Raw genomic sequence first — 16165 nt, forward strand, 5'->3', positions numbered from 1 at the left:
GTCCTAGGCTCTTCGGTGTCTTCCCTGCTTCCCACTCCACTGGGGGAAAGACTATACGAATGGGAGAAAATGGCATCGTAATGCAGGAAAGAGGACAAGCGGGTGTCCCCCAGGCCAGCCCCTTGAGCACTGCTTTTCCCATCCCTAAGTTCCTGAATCGGACACCCTTGTCGTTCCTATTCGTATGCCACAAATCAGATTCGGGAGGCACAGGAAAACTCGCTGAAAATGCGCTGTTAAATTAAACCGGTTTATCAACCACTGATTCAGGTTTTTTCAGGATAATTCGATCACATGGGAGTCAGATTCGAATTCCAATGGGAACGATATCGGAGCAATGCGGATTGAATGCACGCTCAAATGGGAACGATGCACCCATGATCCGCGTCCTGATCCGCGTAATAAGCCAGTGTGAATGGGCCCTTAGATAAAACAAATATGTCAAGAGAAGCCTAACATTTGAAGAACAAAAAAAAGACTTTCCAAATTCTTTCTGGCAAATAAAATTGAACCCTAAGGCTATTTATACTGTACTGTCTCATGTCAGACAGAAGATGGGAAACTTGAACTCCCAGAGTCCCTCAGCTAGAATAGGAGTTGCAGTAAAAAATAATGTTTCCAAAATCTGGCTATTTGGGTCTGTCTTCAACTGAGTCTATCTGCATTTACTGCAGAATATGAAGATGATGTACTGGTTTTTTTCATTCTAACTTAATTGTTTACTGGAAGCAATTATGTTCCCATCCCCAGTCTGTCACTTAAAGCTCCTGGAAAACTGTTCGTTACTTTACAGACCTAACAAATAAAGAAATTTCAAGGGACTTGGGTAGTTTTAAAAATTCCTATGCCTGCACAATGATACACTGACATGCACTGCTGCTTGTCCAGGTGTTCTTTTCAATATTGAAAGACATTTCTAATGCAAGAGACACCTTTACGGGGCAAAGAGCAGCTTGGGGGTGAATTTTAGTAAAAAATGGTATGAGAGGAAAATCTTATGAACCTCTCTGCCACCCTCCAAACTCTAATCCTTTGCTACAGCTTAGAGCCTGCTTTTTGTATAATAGACAAACAATCAAGTGAGAGACAGGTGTATGCATACTTTGGCACCCTATCAGATGCGTTACCCACAAAGCAAAGGAGAGCTGAGCAGAGGGAATAAGAGTCAAGTAAAGTGCCATTTTTGGAGAAACACAAGCTTCTTTAGGTCACTAGACTAGATCCAGTCTCTAGTTCCCACCAGGCTATGAATGGCACTGGGTAACCTTGGCCCAGTCAATCCCAGTTTGATGTACCTGGCAGGGCTGTTGAGAGGATAAAGTGGGGCAGATAGAAGCCATGTGTGCTGCCTTGAGCTTGTGGGAAGAAAGATTGCATAGGTTAAAAAAAAAAAGATTTACCTCTTCTCAAGGCTCGCAAGTTCTGCTTTGCATGGTGATGCAGCTCCTCAACACAAGCTGGTCTGGTAGAAGGAAGGAAAACGTTTCTTTGCTGATGCCAAGGTGCACGAAAGTACACATTCAATTTACTTTCGGCATCCAGGTTTGAGACAGCTGTGGAGTCAAAGAGAAAAAGGTCATTTATTTATTCACATAAAGGACACAGTGCAGTCTTCAACAACTGGCAGGTCAAAGATCAATGTAAAGTTGCCACTTAACTATAAACATTCATTCGAATTTGAATCAGAGAAAATGATTTTTTGGCTGCCACTTAAATCCATATGCCTCTGAAAGACAAGTGTGTGCGAATCTATCCCATTTTCATAAAGGGTATGAACAATAGCTGTGACTAATATTTAGGTGTGGAGATAATATGAATGAATGAAGTGGTAATCTGAATTAACTCACTTGATACATTTTGAGTAAACCATTAATAAAATGGATAAGAGAAACTAGAAACAGAATAGCATAAACTGCAAACTCTGAGCTATTTTTCTGTTTATCTATCTAACAATATCACAATGAGTTTAGGCATCTGTCACTAATTTTTCCAAATTTATAAAGCTATCAGAAACTGTAATAACATCCATACATTAACTGACAAATTATCAAATTTCATTTTCATTTCCATCAACTTGGTGACATTTATCACAGGATGGTTTGTAAACTGAAGTTTCCTTGCATATTTTCCTGACATTTACTAGTAAACTCAGTAAGTTTGCGTTATGAGTGAAAGACAAAATTTACAATAGCATTAGTACAAATGTGAAAAATAAGTTTTGTGACATGAATATGTCCATTATTTACTTGATCCCCATCCCAAGTCAGTCACTGATTTGATTACTTTACCCTTTGGGCTGATAAAGAGTCAGGCAAAGGTGTTAAAGCTCATACAGGAGGAAAAAAATTGACAATGTTAATTACAAGCTCATATTTTGTAAAGATCTTGTTGGTATTGTTCTGGGCATAGAGGGCTATTTATGTAGGCAGGCCACTCATCCTCCTATGTGTTACTGGGAAAGTATTTTAAAGTCTACTTCTACAAAACTTTAATTCCATTAGTAACACAAAAAGATACTTTCTTTGATATAGGCATTTCGGTTGGCCCCATAAAAGTATCAAATATGAAGTAACTTAGAAAAAAATCTCTTTGATTATTGCTTCTTTTTCACATATTTCCCCTCTACACTACACATCTTATTTCTTTTGCCAGAATTACACATTTATCTCATAAGGCTTACATACTTTAAAGTTATTCTTTGCACATCACAAGATTCAGAGCACTAGCAATAAATGGTAATGGCACAGTGGGCTATGCTATGGTATAAAAAAAACATGACACTGGAGGGATGAAGAAACTATTGGAAGAATAATGCAATTAAGAAGATGTAGGACTCTAGGAAAAGGGTTCAGGAGGAATGGTGTTGAGGGAAGGTGGCCAATGTGCACCTGAAAAAACATAGGACAAATCATTTTTTTGAAAAGGTAGGCAAAATGGGGCACTTCAGATATTTTAGGAAACATCACCAACAGCTCACAACCACCTATTGCCTGAACAGCCTCTGTAATCTTCCTCTACCACCACTCTGCCCCCAAACTATTGGTCATCCATTCATGCCTTCAGCAATCCCATGGGTGGGTAATGTACAGCCTTCCAGATGTGGACTGCAACTCCCATCAAACCTAGGCTTTAGGCTTGGAAAAATTACTCTTCTGAACTATAACTGGCCATCCTGGCTCTCAGAATAGTAGTCCAGAATTAACTTTTCCAAGCTCTGCCATTTCCAGTATAACAAATGGTGAACAAAGATGGGAGTTGTAGCTTGCTAGCCACTGTGGGGGCATTAGTTGTCCAACTTGATCTACTCTCTCCAATGTTGCAGCTGAAGCAGTTATATGCAGGCCAGGGCCAACTTTGATTGGCATCCTGTACATTTTTATAGCCATGTCCTATTTCTCTAAAACTCGCCAGCTTCTGCCAGTGGATAAACCTTGATACAGCAAGGCATAAGTGGTGGCAGGGAAATCAGCTGTTCTTTGAGCCCAAAAACTCAAGATTTAGTGCTACTTCAGCTGCATTGATGCTCCCAGGTAGGGCTGTCCTTGCTTTGCTGCCATGACATGATCTGCTTCAGGGCAGCCCCATGAAGGTGTGGGGAGTGGTAGGGGAGTAATATAGATGAAGGGACATTTGATTAATTTAGCAAGACTTTTAAAGGCGGCACCATTTGGACTTCGCTTAAGACAAGAAAATGTCACTGGTAAGCACCACTCATTTGGTACAGTTTTCTCATGTGGCTTAATGCCTCCCTATCACTGAGTCCAAATCATTGGTTTGAGAATCGTTGATTTCTGTCAAAACCTAAGGTCCCTTTCACACTATGCAGTTACAGCACTATAATTCTGCTGTAACTGCCATGACAACATGCTATGGAATCCTAGGGTTTGCAGTTTGGGGAGGCCATAGAGTTCCCTGGTAGTCAATTCTAAGCACTCCTTCTAAACTGCAAATTTCAGGATTCCACAGGATGGAATTGATGCAGTTAAAGTATATTCATAGTGTTGTATTTCTGTAGCATGAAAGGGCTTTAAGAACATTACCATACAAGCCATAACATACCAATTGCACAGGTTTTAAAAAAATGGAAACATAGGTTTCAGAATAACCATAATCTCACGTCCTTGAAACTGTGCAACTGGGGCTGCTGGTGCCACAACATTCTCTTCCTGATTCTTCTTTTAGTCCTGCCTTCCTTCCACCATGTGATTGCCCTACCCAGGATGCCTTTCTATTTTTTAATTTTTTAATTTTAATTTAATTTAATTTAATTTTAATTTATTTTAATTTTAACTTTTTCATGCAATTCTAACTCTGCTACTGTGAGTTAGTTTAAAAAATAGATTTTTTTTTTGCAAAGGGAATCAGGCTGCATGTGAATACTGAGGGGGATGGGGGAGAGGAGGAGACACTGTCACCATGTGACTGCCAGTATCACAATTGCCCTGGCAGTGACATTTCGCACCTGGGACTTGCGTGATTGCAAGCTCATTGACAGGCTTCCCATGTCACTGAAAAAAGGCCATCGCAACATACTTTGGAAATACAGCAGCTACAGGTCAGAGGTGTCACTGTGCGATAAGTATTGTCAAATCTGCTTTTTTTCCAGCTGTGAATGTGGTTTAAAAGCCACATGTAATAATCTGCTAAATTGGGCATGGAGAGCCTTTGGTCTTACAGTTGTGTTTTGGACTACTAACTCTTACTATCCCTTGCTGCTGGTCATGCTAGACGGTCCTGATGAGAGTTGTGGGTCAAAATATCTGGAGGGCCAAAGATTCCTTACCCATGCTTGGAGTGAAAAACTCCCAGAAATGCTTCTGAAAACAATTCTAAAGTGCTGGTATAGAGAAAAAAGTAGCCAATCCTCACACTATCCCAGCACACAAGGTGCTTAGCTGTATGAAAACAGGCACCACAACAAGGAGCAATATGCAGCAGCACAAGTTGTATCTGTTTCATAAATGTTGGCCATTGTTCCTTGATTATTCAGCAGCTGACAATTACAGTGCGCCCACGCCATACGCGAGCGCGCCATACGCGGCCTTGAGCATACGCGCTCAAGCTGCGGGGCGCGCGCAGGGCGGAAGGGGCATCGCGTCCCATTTAATTGAATGGGCGCGCGCGCCCGTTGTGCCCCGCGCGCACCCGCGCTGCCACGCACAAGCCCCATTGTTTCCAATGGGGCTCGAGCATAGGCAGAATTCGCCTTACGCGGAGGGATCCGGAACGGATCCCCCGAGTAAGGCGAGGACGGACTGTATATGCAACTCATAATGATAAAGAATGAGATTTTTCTAGCTTTTCATTCCTGCTCACATATAGCCATCATTCACAGCCTTTTCTCTCAGCTTTCTTCTGCAAATAAATAAATAAATAAATAACCAAATAAATATACTGTAGATGAGCTGTGTATAGATGCTTGAAGGTAGTATAGCTTAGCTCACTCAGGCGTAGTTTGTTCTAATAATAACAACACAAAGGCCAGCAAGAAAGATTTCTGCTCTATTTATTTTGATAGATCCAAGGGGTTTCCCCCCATGGCTCTGTCTGCTTTTCTAGACTTTTGTATATTTCCCACCCTCCCTTTTTTATTTTATTAACCTTTACTTACCAAATCAAGTAAATGATAGATGTGTGTGTGTGTGTAAAATATCACTGGTATTTCACTGGTATTCCAAGTGAATAGATATTTTAATGTCTACAAGGAAGGGAATTTAAATGAAACATCAGGGGCTTTGTTTCTTTTTAAAAAACGAGTGGCTGGAGAACATAGTAAACAAGCTATAATAGGGAGAATTGACACCTAAGAGGATGGCATGGGGAAAAGGCTCAATGGGTCTATGAAATGCACACATGAACTGGGTTCTGACTTAATGAGAAACATGGTTTTCCATTATGGTGACCCTTGGAATCCCCTGTTCTTCTTTTACTTTCCCCCTTCAAGATATCTCTTCCATCCCCATCCAAATATTAAATCAACTTTGGGTTGCTCTTGCACCCTTTGGGTTGATGCAGAAAAAGTATTGCTTGACAAGTGAAACTTGCATCAGCCTTTACACAAATCATGTTTAGTCCAAACCACAATTCACAAAAATTACTTGTGACAAGAAAGAGAATGGGTATACAAGAGGAAAGGGGAGGCACATGAAAACTTGTAGCTGCATCTGCATCCTAAACCATAGATTGGCAATCCTGAGTGCTGCATTTCTACTGGACTTTTCCCAATAACCAGACATAGCATTAACTAGGAACTGCAAACTAATTTTAAATTCCAGCTTCAAATTTCTGTTTAATAAGTGTCCCTCTGTAATAGTAATATTGGCAGAATTTGGCAAACGTTACTGATTGAATGACAAGTCCCAGAATTCTGCACAGAAAACAGACATGCTGGCTGGAGGATATTGAGAGCTGTAATCCCAAAGGGTAAATTTCCACAATACTTGCACACCTTGGAGAACTGGTATAAAGGTGTGAACTTTAACCAATTCAAACAGTTAAGAAGCAAACTAATTTAATATTACATACAACATTACTATCAGTTAGTCAGTCACACTTTCACTGCTTATGGCCAAAGCAAAAATTCAAACATAATTGGAAGAACATGGTGTAATTCTAATAAATCAATCTAACTGTGATGACTAGGTCATCCTGTCATTTGGAAACTTCTCCTGACTACAAAGGGTTAATCTAGGGGGAGGCACATGCTAATGAGAGCTGACATCAGATGCTAATGAGCAGCTACATCATCGCTGACGTAAGGCTCACCTGGCCAATCAGCAGTGCCAGAGCGGCAGTTTCAAGAAGGTTCCGGGGAGGACTTTAAAAAACCTTGTAGGACCATGCTTTCTTTGTCTCTCCCTCTCTCCTCTTGGGGGGAAACCATGCTTTCTTTTGTTCTCCATCTTGGCTTTGGTTGGGGAAACCAGATGCTTTTCTTTGTCCTCTGAGCAGCTGGAGAACCGGCTCAGGAATGCAGGTAGAGTTGGCACGGAGCCAGCTCCCTGATTCCAAGAATTCCACAAGGACTACAAAGCCCATCACTGTGTGAGTAGCTCAGGAACAGTGCCAGTTAGTGCGTCTTAGATTTTGTTATATTATCCAAATAGCTTGGCTGAAATGAACTCTTTGTAATTATGCTTCTATACCTGCAAAGCAAGGAGGCCTTGCATGAATGATATCTTTCTATTCCATGCTATTTCTTTAAAATAAACTTCTTTCTTTTAAAAAGTACCTACTGTCTCTCTCTCTGCTCCCTGTACACGCGTCTTAGCTTGGTCTACTGGTGGTTGTGGGCTAGCAAGAAAGGAAACTAGATCTCTCTCCCTAGCAAGTCCCAGTATGTGCTTGGGAAACATAGTTCATTGAATTCACTGGGTGGTGGCAGCAGAAGGAAAGTTCTTTTAAGGGATTCCCTGGGAGTAAGGGCCACGCACAGGGCATTGCTCCCAGGGAAGAGTCTGAGGGAAGTCCAGGAGCTGTTCTGGAGAACCAGGAGGACTTCTAAGTGACGCTTCACCCTGAGCAACAACCTACAGGTGAACCTGAAGCACAATGCTTTGAGTTCCAACAACTTGACTCAACCCTATCCAAGGAGAGGGGACAGTCAGCGATGGACAATGTCCATAGTCAGACAAAGGACACTGTTGCTGAACAGCGACGGGTGTCTGTCACACCAGAAGTTATGCCAAGAGAGATCACTGTTGCTCCCCAGAAGCAGGAATGTGATATACCAGAGGAGACCTTGACATTGACTTCAGTTGTGCCTACAACACTAACAACAGTTCAACACTCAGATGATGCTCCAGAGTCAGCACTGGACAAGGGAGACAGATGTGTCCTAAAACTCTCACCAAAGAGGAACAACAACTTCAGGCACCAACAACGACTAAGGTGTCTACATCTGAACTGCATGTGTCTTCCATTGGGAGGCAAAAAGAGCCTCTGACAAGCCTTTCACTCCAGGAACACCACCAGTTCAGGAAGGAGTTGAAGAGGGATCGGAGCCTGCGAGATGCATTGAAGACAGCAGGGGAAGATATTCGATGGACTGCAAAGACATAGAGGTTTCCGGAAAAGAGACCATGGTCTTTGAGCTGCATGGACAAAATCTATGACCTACAAGCCCAGTTGCCTGAACTATGCAAGTTGATTCGATTTGTGATAGATAGAGGTCGCGGAGACTTCGGCACGTGGTTGAAATGCTTCACCAATGGACCACTCCACTAAGCTACTATGGACATTCTGGGGTACTTCATCAGGAAGACCACCAGGTAGGCCCCTTGGAATGCCTCAAGATCTCCCAGGGATCACCACACTAACAAATCTAAGAAATCAAGTTAAGCAAGGATACACTTTCTGTTGTTTGGTCCACACCTTGGATGCATTTTTTAAAGTCTATAATAAAGCTCTGTGCTAGGGATCCAATTCTTCACTAACTTTGTTTTTGAAGGGAGCATACCTTGGATCAAACATACATCAGAACAGAAACTGAAATCAAAAAACCAGACCAAGACTAAGGTTGGGAAGAGCAGCTATGAAAGAACTGGACAAGATTCTAATGTGTAAAGATATACAGTAGCTCTGAACACTAAAGTGTGGATTGTCTAAGCCATTGCATTCCCTATCAGTATGTATGGCTGTGAGAGCTGGGCAGCGAAGAAAGCTGACAGGAAAAAAAAAACTCATGTGAGATGTGGTGCTGGAGAAGAGTGGCAAGAATACTGTGGATGGTCAAGAACATAAACAAATGCTTTCTAGAACAGGTCATGCCCAACCTCTCCCTGGAAGCCAGAAGGAGATTGTCATATTTTGACCATTTCATGAGAAAGAAATAATGCTAGGAAAGGTAGAAGAGTGCAGTAGAAAGAGAGGGAGACCAAAGGTCAGATGGATGGACTCAATCAGAGAGGCCACAGGGCTGAGCCTGCAGGACCTAAGCAGAGCAGTGGAGGACAGGTAGTTTTAGAGATGGCTCATCCATAGGGTCGCCATGAGTGGAAGTCCACTTGAGGGTGGCTAACAATAACAACAACTGCAAATAGTTTTAGTAATGTTATTTTCTGTGCAAAATATATTCTCATCAATCCAGGATATTTCTAGTCAGGATTTCTGGATAGTTGAGAAACTAATTTTCCAACCATTAAAAAATAAATAAATTGGAATTTTATTCCCATCCCTCTCCTGTGTGTATTCACTGCACTAATGACAAGGAATTCTCTGGTTCATTCTGCCCAGAGGAGATGCCTTTGTGGAACTGCTGAGAGCTCTTACACATTAGCTTTTATTTTGTCCAATATCTCATTTTAAGTTTGTAGATAAGGGTTTTTAGGGCTAACATCCAAAATCTATCCCAGGAAAATATATAGTATCTATTGTCAAATGATGAGTTGTATGTGTAAGACTTACAGGGCATCTCTTTTTGCACTGAGTACTGCAAGGTTCTATGCTATCGGAGATTTCCTGAATCTGTCATGGCGCTTCTCTGACCTAATTTTATTATTTTGTTGTTTTCCTTTATTTTTATGTTACTGCTTGTTCTGGCTTTTTTTTTTAAACTATGGTGCGTTACAAACCGACCAAAACGGGTGGTCTGCCGCCGCAAGGCGCCAATAGTGCACTTGTGGCGTCATTTGTGCCGCACGATGTTTGGACGCAACGCATCTGCTACGTCAAGATGGCGGCCCCCGTGTGGACGGGCGCTGCCATTTTGTATGGACTCGGTCAGTACTAGGGTTGAGGGGCGTCCGGAAGTGACGCCCCTTCTCAACTCTACTACATCCCTTCCTAACCCTAATATGCCCCTTCGGTGCGTCTGTAACGCGCCTACATTTTATTTGCTGGATTTGATAGCCATTGTATTGTTGTTCTTTTTAACATGTAAGCTGCTTTGAGAGAAAAGTGGAACAATCCATCCATATAATAGCAAAAAGTGCAAATACAAAGTAAAAAGCCATTTCAAAAGAATTTCCAGAAGCTCTCAAAGACCTTCTGGGGTCTGTCCATGTCCCAAGTCAGAGACTCATAGGCCCGTTCCGCACGGGCGTAAAGTACGTCCTGCGGACGTACTAGGCAAAGTGCGTGCCTTACGCATGCACCTAACCCTAGTACGTCCCCAGGATGTACAAAATGGCAGCGCCCTATGTACACAGCGCTGCCATTACGACTCACGAACACACCGCCTCCAAACGGGGCAGCGCGGATGTGACGTCATTACGCCGTGCGAGGGCGCATAGAGTGCCCTTTCCATGGCGTGAGAAGGTGCTCCGAAACAGAGCTCCTTTTGTGGTTTGAGTTGCTGACGCAGCCTTTAGACGGCTGCGCCAGCGATACATGGGAGAAAGGGGCCAAGTGGCCCCTTTTTCCTCCTCCCTGCCGCCATCGGGTGTCCTTGGGGCTTGAAGCCCCGAGGACACCCCTTTCCAGGCCGCAGGGAAGCGGCCTTTTGCTGCTTCCCCGCGGCCTGGAAAGTGGCGGATCGGGGCCTCGGAGGCTGCCGTTGTGGCAGCTGAGGCCCCGATCCGGCAGGGAAAGGGCCAGTTACAGGCCGCCCCAAATGGGCGGTCTGTAACACGCCATAGGTACTTTACTGAGTATTGTAAAGGAAACATAATGCAGCAGAAAAGAGCTGTTCATATCAGTTGTGTTTATGGTCCATTCTATTCAGCATCTGGAAACACTTGCTAAAAGGGTGCTTTATTTATGTTTGATGGCTGCATGTTTAATAGCTTTCTTTGATAACTAAAGGCCAACATCAAGCAAATGTTTCATTTATCCTGTCAAAAGGTAGGCTTTTCAGCAAACCTTAACACATAAGCTTGGAAGCCCTAGTCAGCTTGGCCAACAGTCAGGAAGTCCAAAACATGTGGAGGACCAAGGTTTGGTTGCTACTGCACTAGCAAGTGTTAAAAGAGTGTTTCGGGGGGGGGGGGGGATTCCTTGAAAAAATGGCCATAATTGACAAAGACAATTATGAATGAGTAACCTAAAGTACTCACTAATTTATGAAATATGAAAGGTTCCCAATCCTCGCTTACCAGGCAGGAGCCACTGCAAACAAGGATATGTTCTCTTATTTATTGAGAAGTAGCTCACTGATGTTTATAAACACACACACGTGCAAGTGATCTCCAGTGTGAGGAGAAATTGGGAATGGGACCTTGCTTTTGTCTGTTGCACTGGCAATTGCTCATGAAAGAGAATGGAAACATCAGTCAGCTGCCTGCTGATTGACAGGGGAACAGACCTTCATTGATTGCAGTGGCTGCTGCCCAATAAGCAGGGATTGTGGGAATTGTTGGAAGATCCTACACAGCGATGTAACTAAGGTGATTATGCATTTTTAAATTTGAGCCTATATTTTCTAAAAAGTGGAAGGGGGGCTGGAGGTCACAGAATGGCTTGGGTGCTATTTGTGGCACATAGGCTGCATTTTCTCCAAATGCGTTCTATTCTGACCAGACTTTGGAAAGGTAATTTGGGGGACTACAATTCCCAGACCCCACCTCAACCAGCAGAGCTATGTTAGTGGTGTGATTCTGTACTCTGAGATCTGACTAGCAGCATCTCTTCAAGGTCTCAGGTCATACCACCTGTTGCTAATTGATCATTTCTAATCAGAGGGACTGAACCTGGGACCTTCTGCATACAAAGCATGTGTTCTGCTGCTAAAAATATGTTGCCTCTCTAAAAAAAAGGGTCCTTAGGTGGCATTCATCCTTCTGTACAATGCTGTTCCTGCCACTGATACTCCCATCTTCAGTTAGTCATCTCTAATATTAATCCCATTCTAAGATGAGTTGTCATGTTCCTAAATTTCACAGGCTTTGTTGACAAGCTAGCAAACACCTATCCTAGCCACAGGCAGGACTCATTCCTAGAAAGCTCCATGATAACTCATTTTTTTGCTTTGCTCTCCCCTTCTTGTCTTCCCCGCTCTGTGCCCTAGATTACTTGAGAGAGAAAGGAAGGTTCAGGCTGGGGGAGTGGAGCACAGAAGCACTTTGCCAGTATAAGAAAGCAATTGCAAGGTGTTTCTCTAATGGGTTTGCCCTTCTAACCCCAAGTGAAAAATTCAGGATTTTTTAAAAAAAGGCCTTTCTGCTGCATGTGCATTGCAGCTGTGTGCAATAGATCTTTGTGTGCATCCATTCCCATGTCAGGCGGAACCTCCCATCTTAAAAAAAACCAGACCATATTCTGCTAAGAACAAAACCTTCTGCAGCTCATCCAGTCTAACGCATTGTGACAGAACACGGCGAGAAGTACCGCAACATGCTTATCTATTAATATATGTCTGGAATAATCAATAATGCATGTGCTGCGATACTCTCTCCCTGAGCTGAGTCTGGATACACGCAGAAGCAAATCTGTCTAGGGAAGCAGCTTACTAAGCAAAATTGAAAGAGGAGAATTCCAGCATAATTCCCAGGACTGTTGAAAGCAAATGATGTGCCAAACTGGGCTTTCTGGTTTGTATGCGTAAAACTGCAGCATTTCATTCCTCTCCATGGCCAGTGCAAAATGAACACCAGAGCGCATCTCTCGCTTCCAACCCTCTTCATATTCTTCAAGTAACTGGAGCAATCCCTTCCTATCATTCTTCCTTCATCGAGAAATTTGAAGCTGTCATTTTAAGTGGCAGGTTTTTGCTTTGTTATGTAACAAACCCAAGAAACCCCCACATAACTCTGCAAAGAGACTTTGATCACTCAGAGCAATTGAAAGCAGCTTCTTTCGGGTCCTGGTGTAATACTGACAACCAGTGAGAGATCAAATACAAATGTTGGCACAAACAAGGAGAGGGGAAACAAAACAGCCTTTCCCAAAACAGAGGCTGTGAAAGAATTTCAGCAAGGTCACAACAGTGTCAGGGCTCTCTTTGGTTTCACCGTACTACCAGTTGATAACAAGGCAACTGCCTACAGAGCAAATGTGTTGCTCTGCTTCTGCAGATAAACAGACTAGCTGGGAATTAACTGATTGACAGAACAGTTTTATGGTGGGTCCTCCGTATCCTCGGGTTTGGTTACAGGACCCACCCATCCCCATGGATACCAAAATCTGTGGATGTTTAAGTCCCATTATTTACAGTGGTGTAGTAAAATGGTGTCCCTTATATAAAATGGCAAAATCAAGATTTGCTTTGGGAATTTCATATATTTTTAAAAAGATTTTCATGCCATGGATGGTTGAACCTATGGATAAAATAATCCATGGATATGGACAGCTGATTGTATAATATTTTAACATGCTGATTTTAAATTGATTTTTAGAACTTTTGTAAATATTTTTAATTTCTTGTGCTGGGAGCCACCTTGGGTTCTATCCTGTGAGAAAGATAGAATATAAATAAATAAATTTGCCTCCTATCTCAAATACATCCTAAGTTTGAACATTTAAGGGCAGGAGCTACAATGTGGGAAACCTTCAGCCAACATGGCCAAGAGTGTGGGTTTTGTGGTCCTATGAATTGACTTCTCCAAACTCCTGAGCACAGTTTGCTCCTAAACAAACCATGCAATGGGGCCAGAAAAATTGGGAAAACAGAGGGAAACATGTGACTCTTCCCCCCCCCCCCCCCAATAAGAATACTTGCAACCAGAGTCAGGACAGGACGAGATGATCAAGTAGTGAATGGTTGTACTGTAGTCAATGAATGTAGTTGGTGGATGGTTGAAGTCAATTGCTCTAGACCATGGATGGGAATTATATGGATGTTGAACAGCAAGTCCTAGCATCCCTCATCATTGACTGTGGTGACAAGGGCTGGTAGGACTTGCAGTCCAATAACATCTGGAAAGCCACCTAATTCCCATACCTGCACTAGGTATTTGTATGATCACTGTTGGCATGTATGATTATTTTGACATATTTAGGCAACTACTCAAGAAGAGGTGGTCAAAGTGTGACTCTAGAGCAGCCTTTCTCAAATAGTGGGGCGGGCCCCCCAGGGGGGGCGCGAGGCTCCGTAAAGGGGGGCGCGAGGCTCTGTTATGGAGAGGTGTACTTATAACAATTTTATAGACAAATGATACTATTTACAGTTGCGCGGGGGGCGCAAAATGTTTTCTTCTTCCTGGGGGGGCATGACAGAAAATAATTGAGAAGCACTGCTCTAGAGCAACATGGGGCCCGTCCCTCCCACCCCGGCAAATCTCTCAGACTACTCTCTTTTTCTGGCAAAAAAAAAAAAAGGTGACTGCCTCTCCAGGACGTCTTGAGTACTTTCAGTTTCCTCACTATACGTTTTAACATTTAAAAAAAAAAAAGAATCTTGTTTTTCATAACAAGAAATGGAATTATGCTACTTCTAGTCTTCCCTCCTTTTTTCTTTCTTTTCTTTTAATTTTTGGGGAATGAGTAATTACAACAGTCCATGCAGCCATTAGAGTAGTGGTTCCCAAACAGTGGTCAGGTCTAATGCCACATCAGGTCTAATGCTGAGACCATCAGAAGGAGCATGCAGTCCTCCACTGAGCCTGTATCTAGATCCATCAGAGATTACTCCTCTCCCTAGCTACAAATGGCCATTGCTGTGGCCACCAGAGGAAGCAGCAGCAGCAACCTTTCCACTGTGCTTAAAACTAGTTTTACAAACTGCTTGGTTTACCATCTATTGGATTTTCTAATCCACAATCTAATACCTGGCTTTGCTTTGCTTCCTCTTCCTTTTCTTTTCATGTTGTGTGTGTGTGTGTGTGTATTAAGCCTATGGGCAATGACTTTCTCATTTTTGGTTTTTGTAAGCTGCATTGGGATTCTTTTGAGGGGTAAAATGCAGCGCAAAATTAGAACAACCCAAGTGCAGGACAGCTATAAAGATTTGGCAGCAACATAAAGTTGAAATGAAATGTAAGCTGCCTAAAAAGGGTAGGAGTTATATAAGTTAATAAACTGCCCAAAGTATCTGACAATCATTAATTTATACAATTCTTTGAAACCATGCATGTTTCTGACTTTTATTCTGGTGAAATTGCCATCAAGAATGACATGACAATCTGTCCAGGGTTCATTGTGTTTTTTTAGCATTGCTTAGTCTGCCAGCAGTGTGGTGTTGTTGCTTTTTGCAGCTCCTTTTTGTGCTCTGGAAAGGACGGCTCAGGGCAGTGGCGTGCGGTTGCTGTGGCCCCGATCCGGCTAGGAAAGGGGTGGTGTTGTGCCACCCCTTCAGGGTGATCTGTCCAGCCCCTAAATCACCTAAATAATTTCTAACAGCTAAAAAGCCATTTGGATACATATATTTATCAGTTGAGCAGATCCTGAAGTGTGGTGTATTACAAAGATTGTGAAACTCTATTGAAAACAAGACACAAAGGCCTATGAAATGATTATTGTGGCCATATTAAAGACCTGTAGCAAAAAGATTAGGGTAATTAATAATGGGGGAAAATGATGATAGGCTCTCTACATCCTTTCCCAATCTCTCTTTAGCCTTTGGTAGGGTTCATTTCAACCCAAATGAACTTCCTCCACATCACCAGCATTAATCTTCCATTATACATGAGTGACCTTGTCTTAGCAATTATGATTCTGTAACTATTCAGAGGCATAATGTCCTGCCAATGACTGTCTTCACAGTGATGGTATGTTAAAGAATTGCAGGAAGTGGACACATTTTTAGATTCCTTGGAGGTTTTGTTGTTATAAAGAACTCAGCAATTAAAACAATGTCTAATCAACTATGATCACTACTGTAGGATGCTTAGGCCATCACGTTGGTGAAGCATATATTTCCACCAGTATACTTAAAAGAAGTGGCAGAGCTGCTTCCTCTGGTGGACCCCTAGCGTAAACCTTCCTTTTCTTCCCTTAGTGCTAAAGATTAGCTGGAAAGAGCTTGGGTATCTTGCTGAACTAATCAGTGGCTAAGAAGCCGAAGCTCTTCCTGGTTGCCTCCCAAATGTTGTTGCACACCAAGGTGGGGGCCTTGTGGAAAGAAGTACTGGATGTGTCCTTTCTCAAGGTCCAATAAAGTACAAAGCATGAGTTTAACCCTCAGTTACACCTAGATATGACACCAACAGGATGCAGCCTGGAGAAAAAAGAAAAGTGTCTTTTTCTCATGGTTAAGTAATAGTGCCCCTGAAAAGGGCTCAGATTTCTATTAAGTATATCAGTTGATGTTTCCCTATTTTTCCTTGATGTTTAAACCTTGATGCAAAATTAC

At 42.5% G+C, this 16165-nt stretch overlaps 1 protein-coding gene across 3 annotated transcripts in view; it reads right to left on the bottom strand.

The window, feature by feature from the left end:
• NHS (NHS actin remodeling regulator) overlaps positions 1-16165 on the bottom strand; it is a 299178-nt gene that overhangs the window by 27588 nt on the left and 255425 nt on the right. For all 3 annotated transcript variants that reach the window (XM_042456409.1, XM_042456410.1, XM_042456411.1), the window contains exon 2: positions 1401-1553. In XM_042456409.1, coding sequence (XP_042312343.1) covers positions 1401-1553 — 153 coding nt within the window. The remainder of the gene's footprint in view (positions 1-1400; positions 1554-16165) is intronic.

Source organism: Sceloporus undulatus, chromosome 3 (assembly GCF_019175285.1).
Source record: "Sceloporus undulatus isolate JIND9_A2432 ecotype Alabama chromosome 3, SceUnd_v1.1, whole genome shotgun sequence".
NCBI classification, from domain to species: Eukaryota; Metazoa; Chordata; class Lepidosauria; order Squamata; family Phrynosomatidae; genus Sceloporus; species Sceloporus undulatus.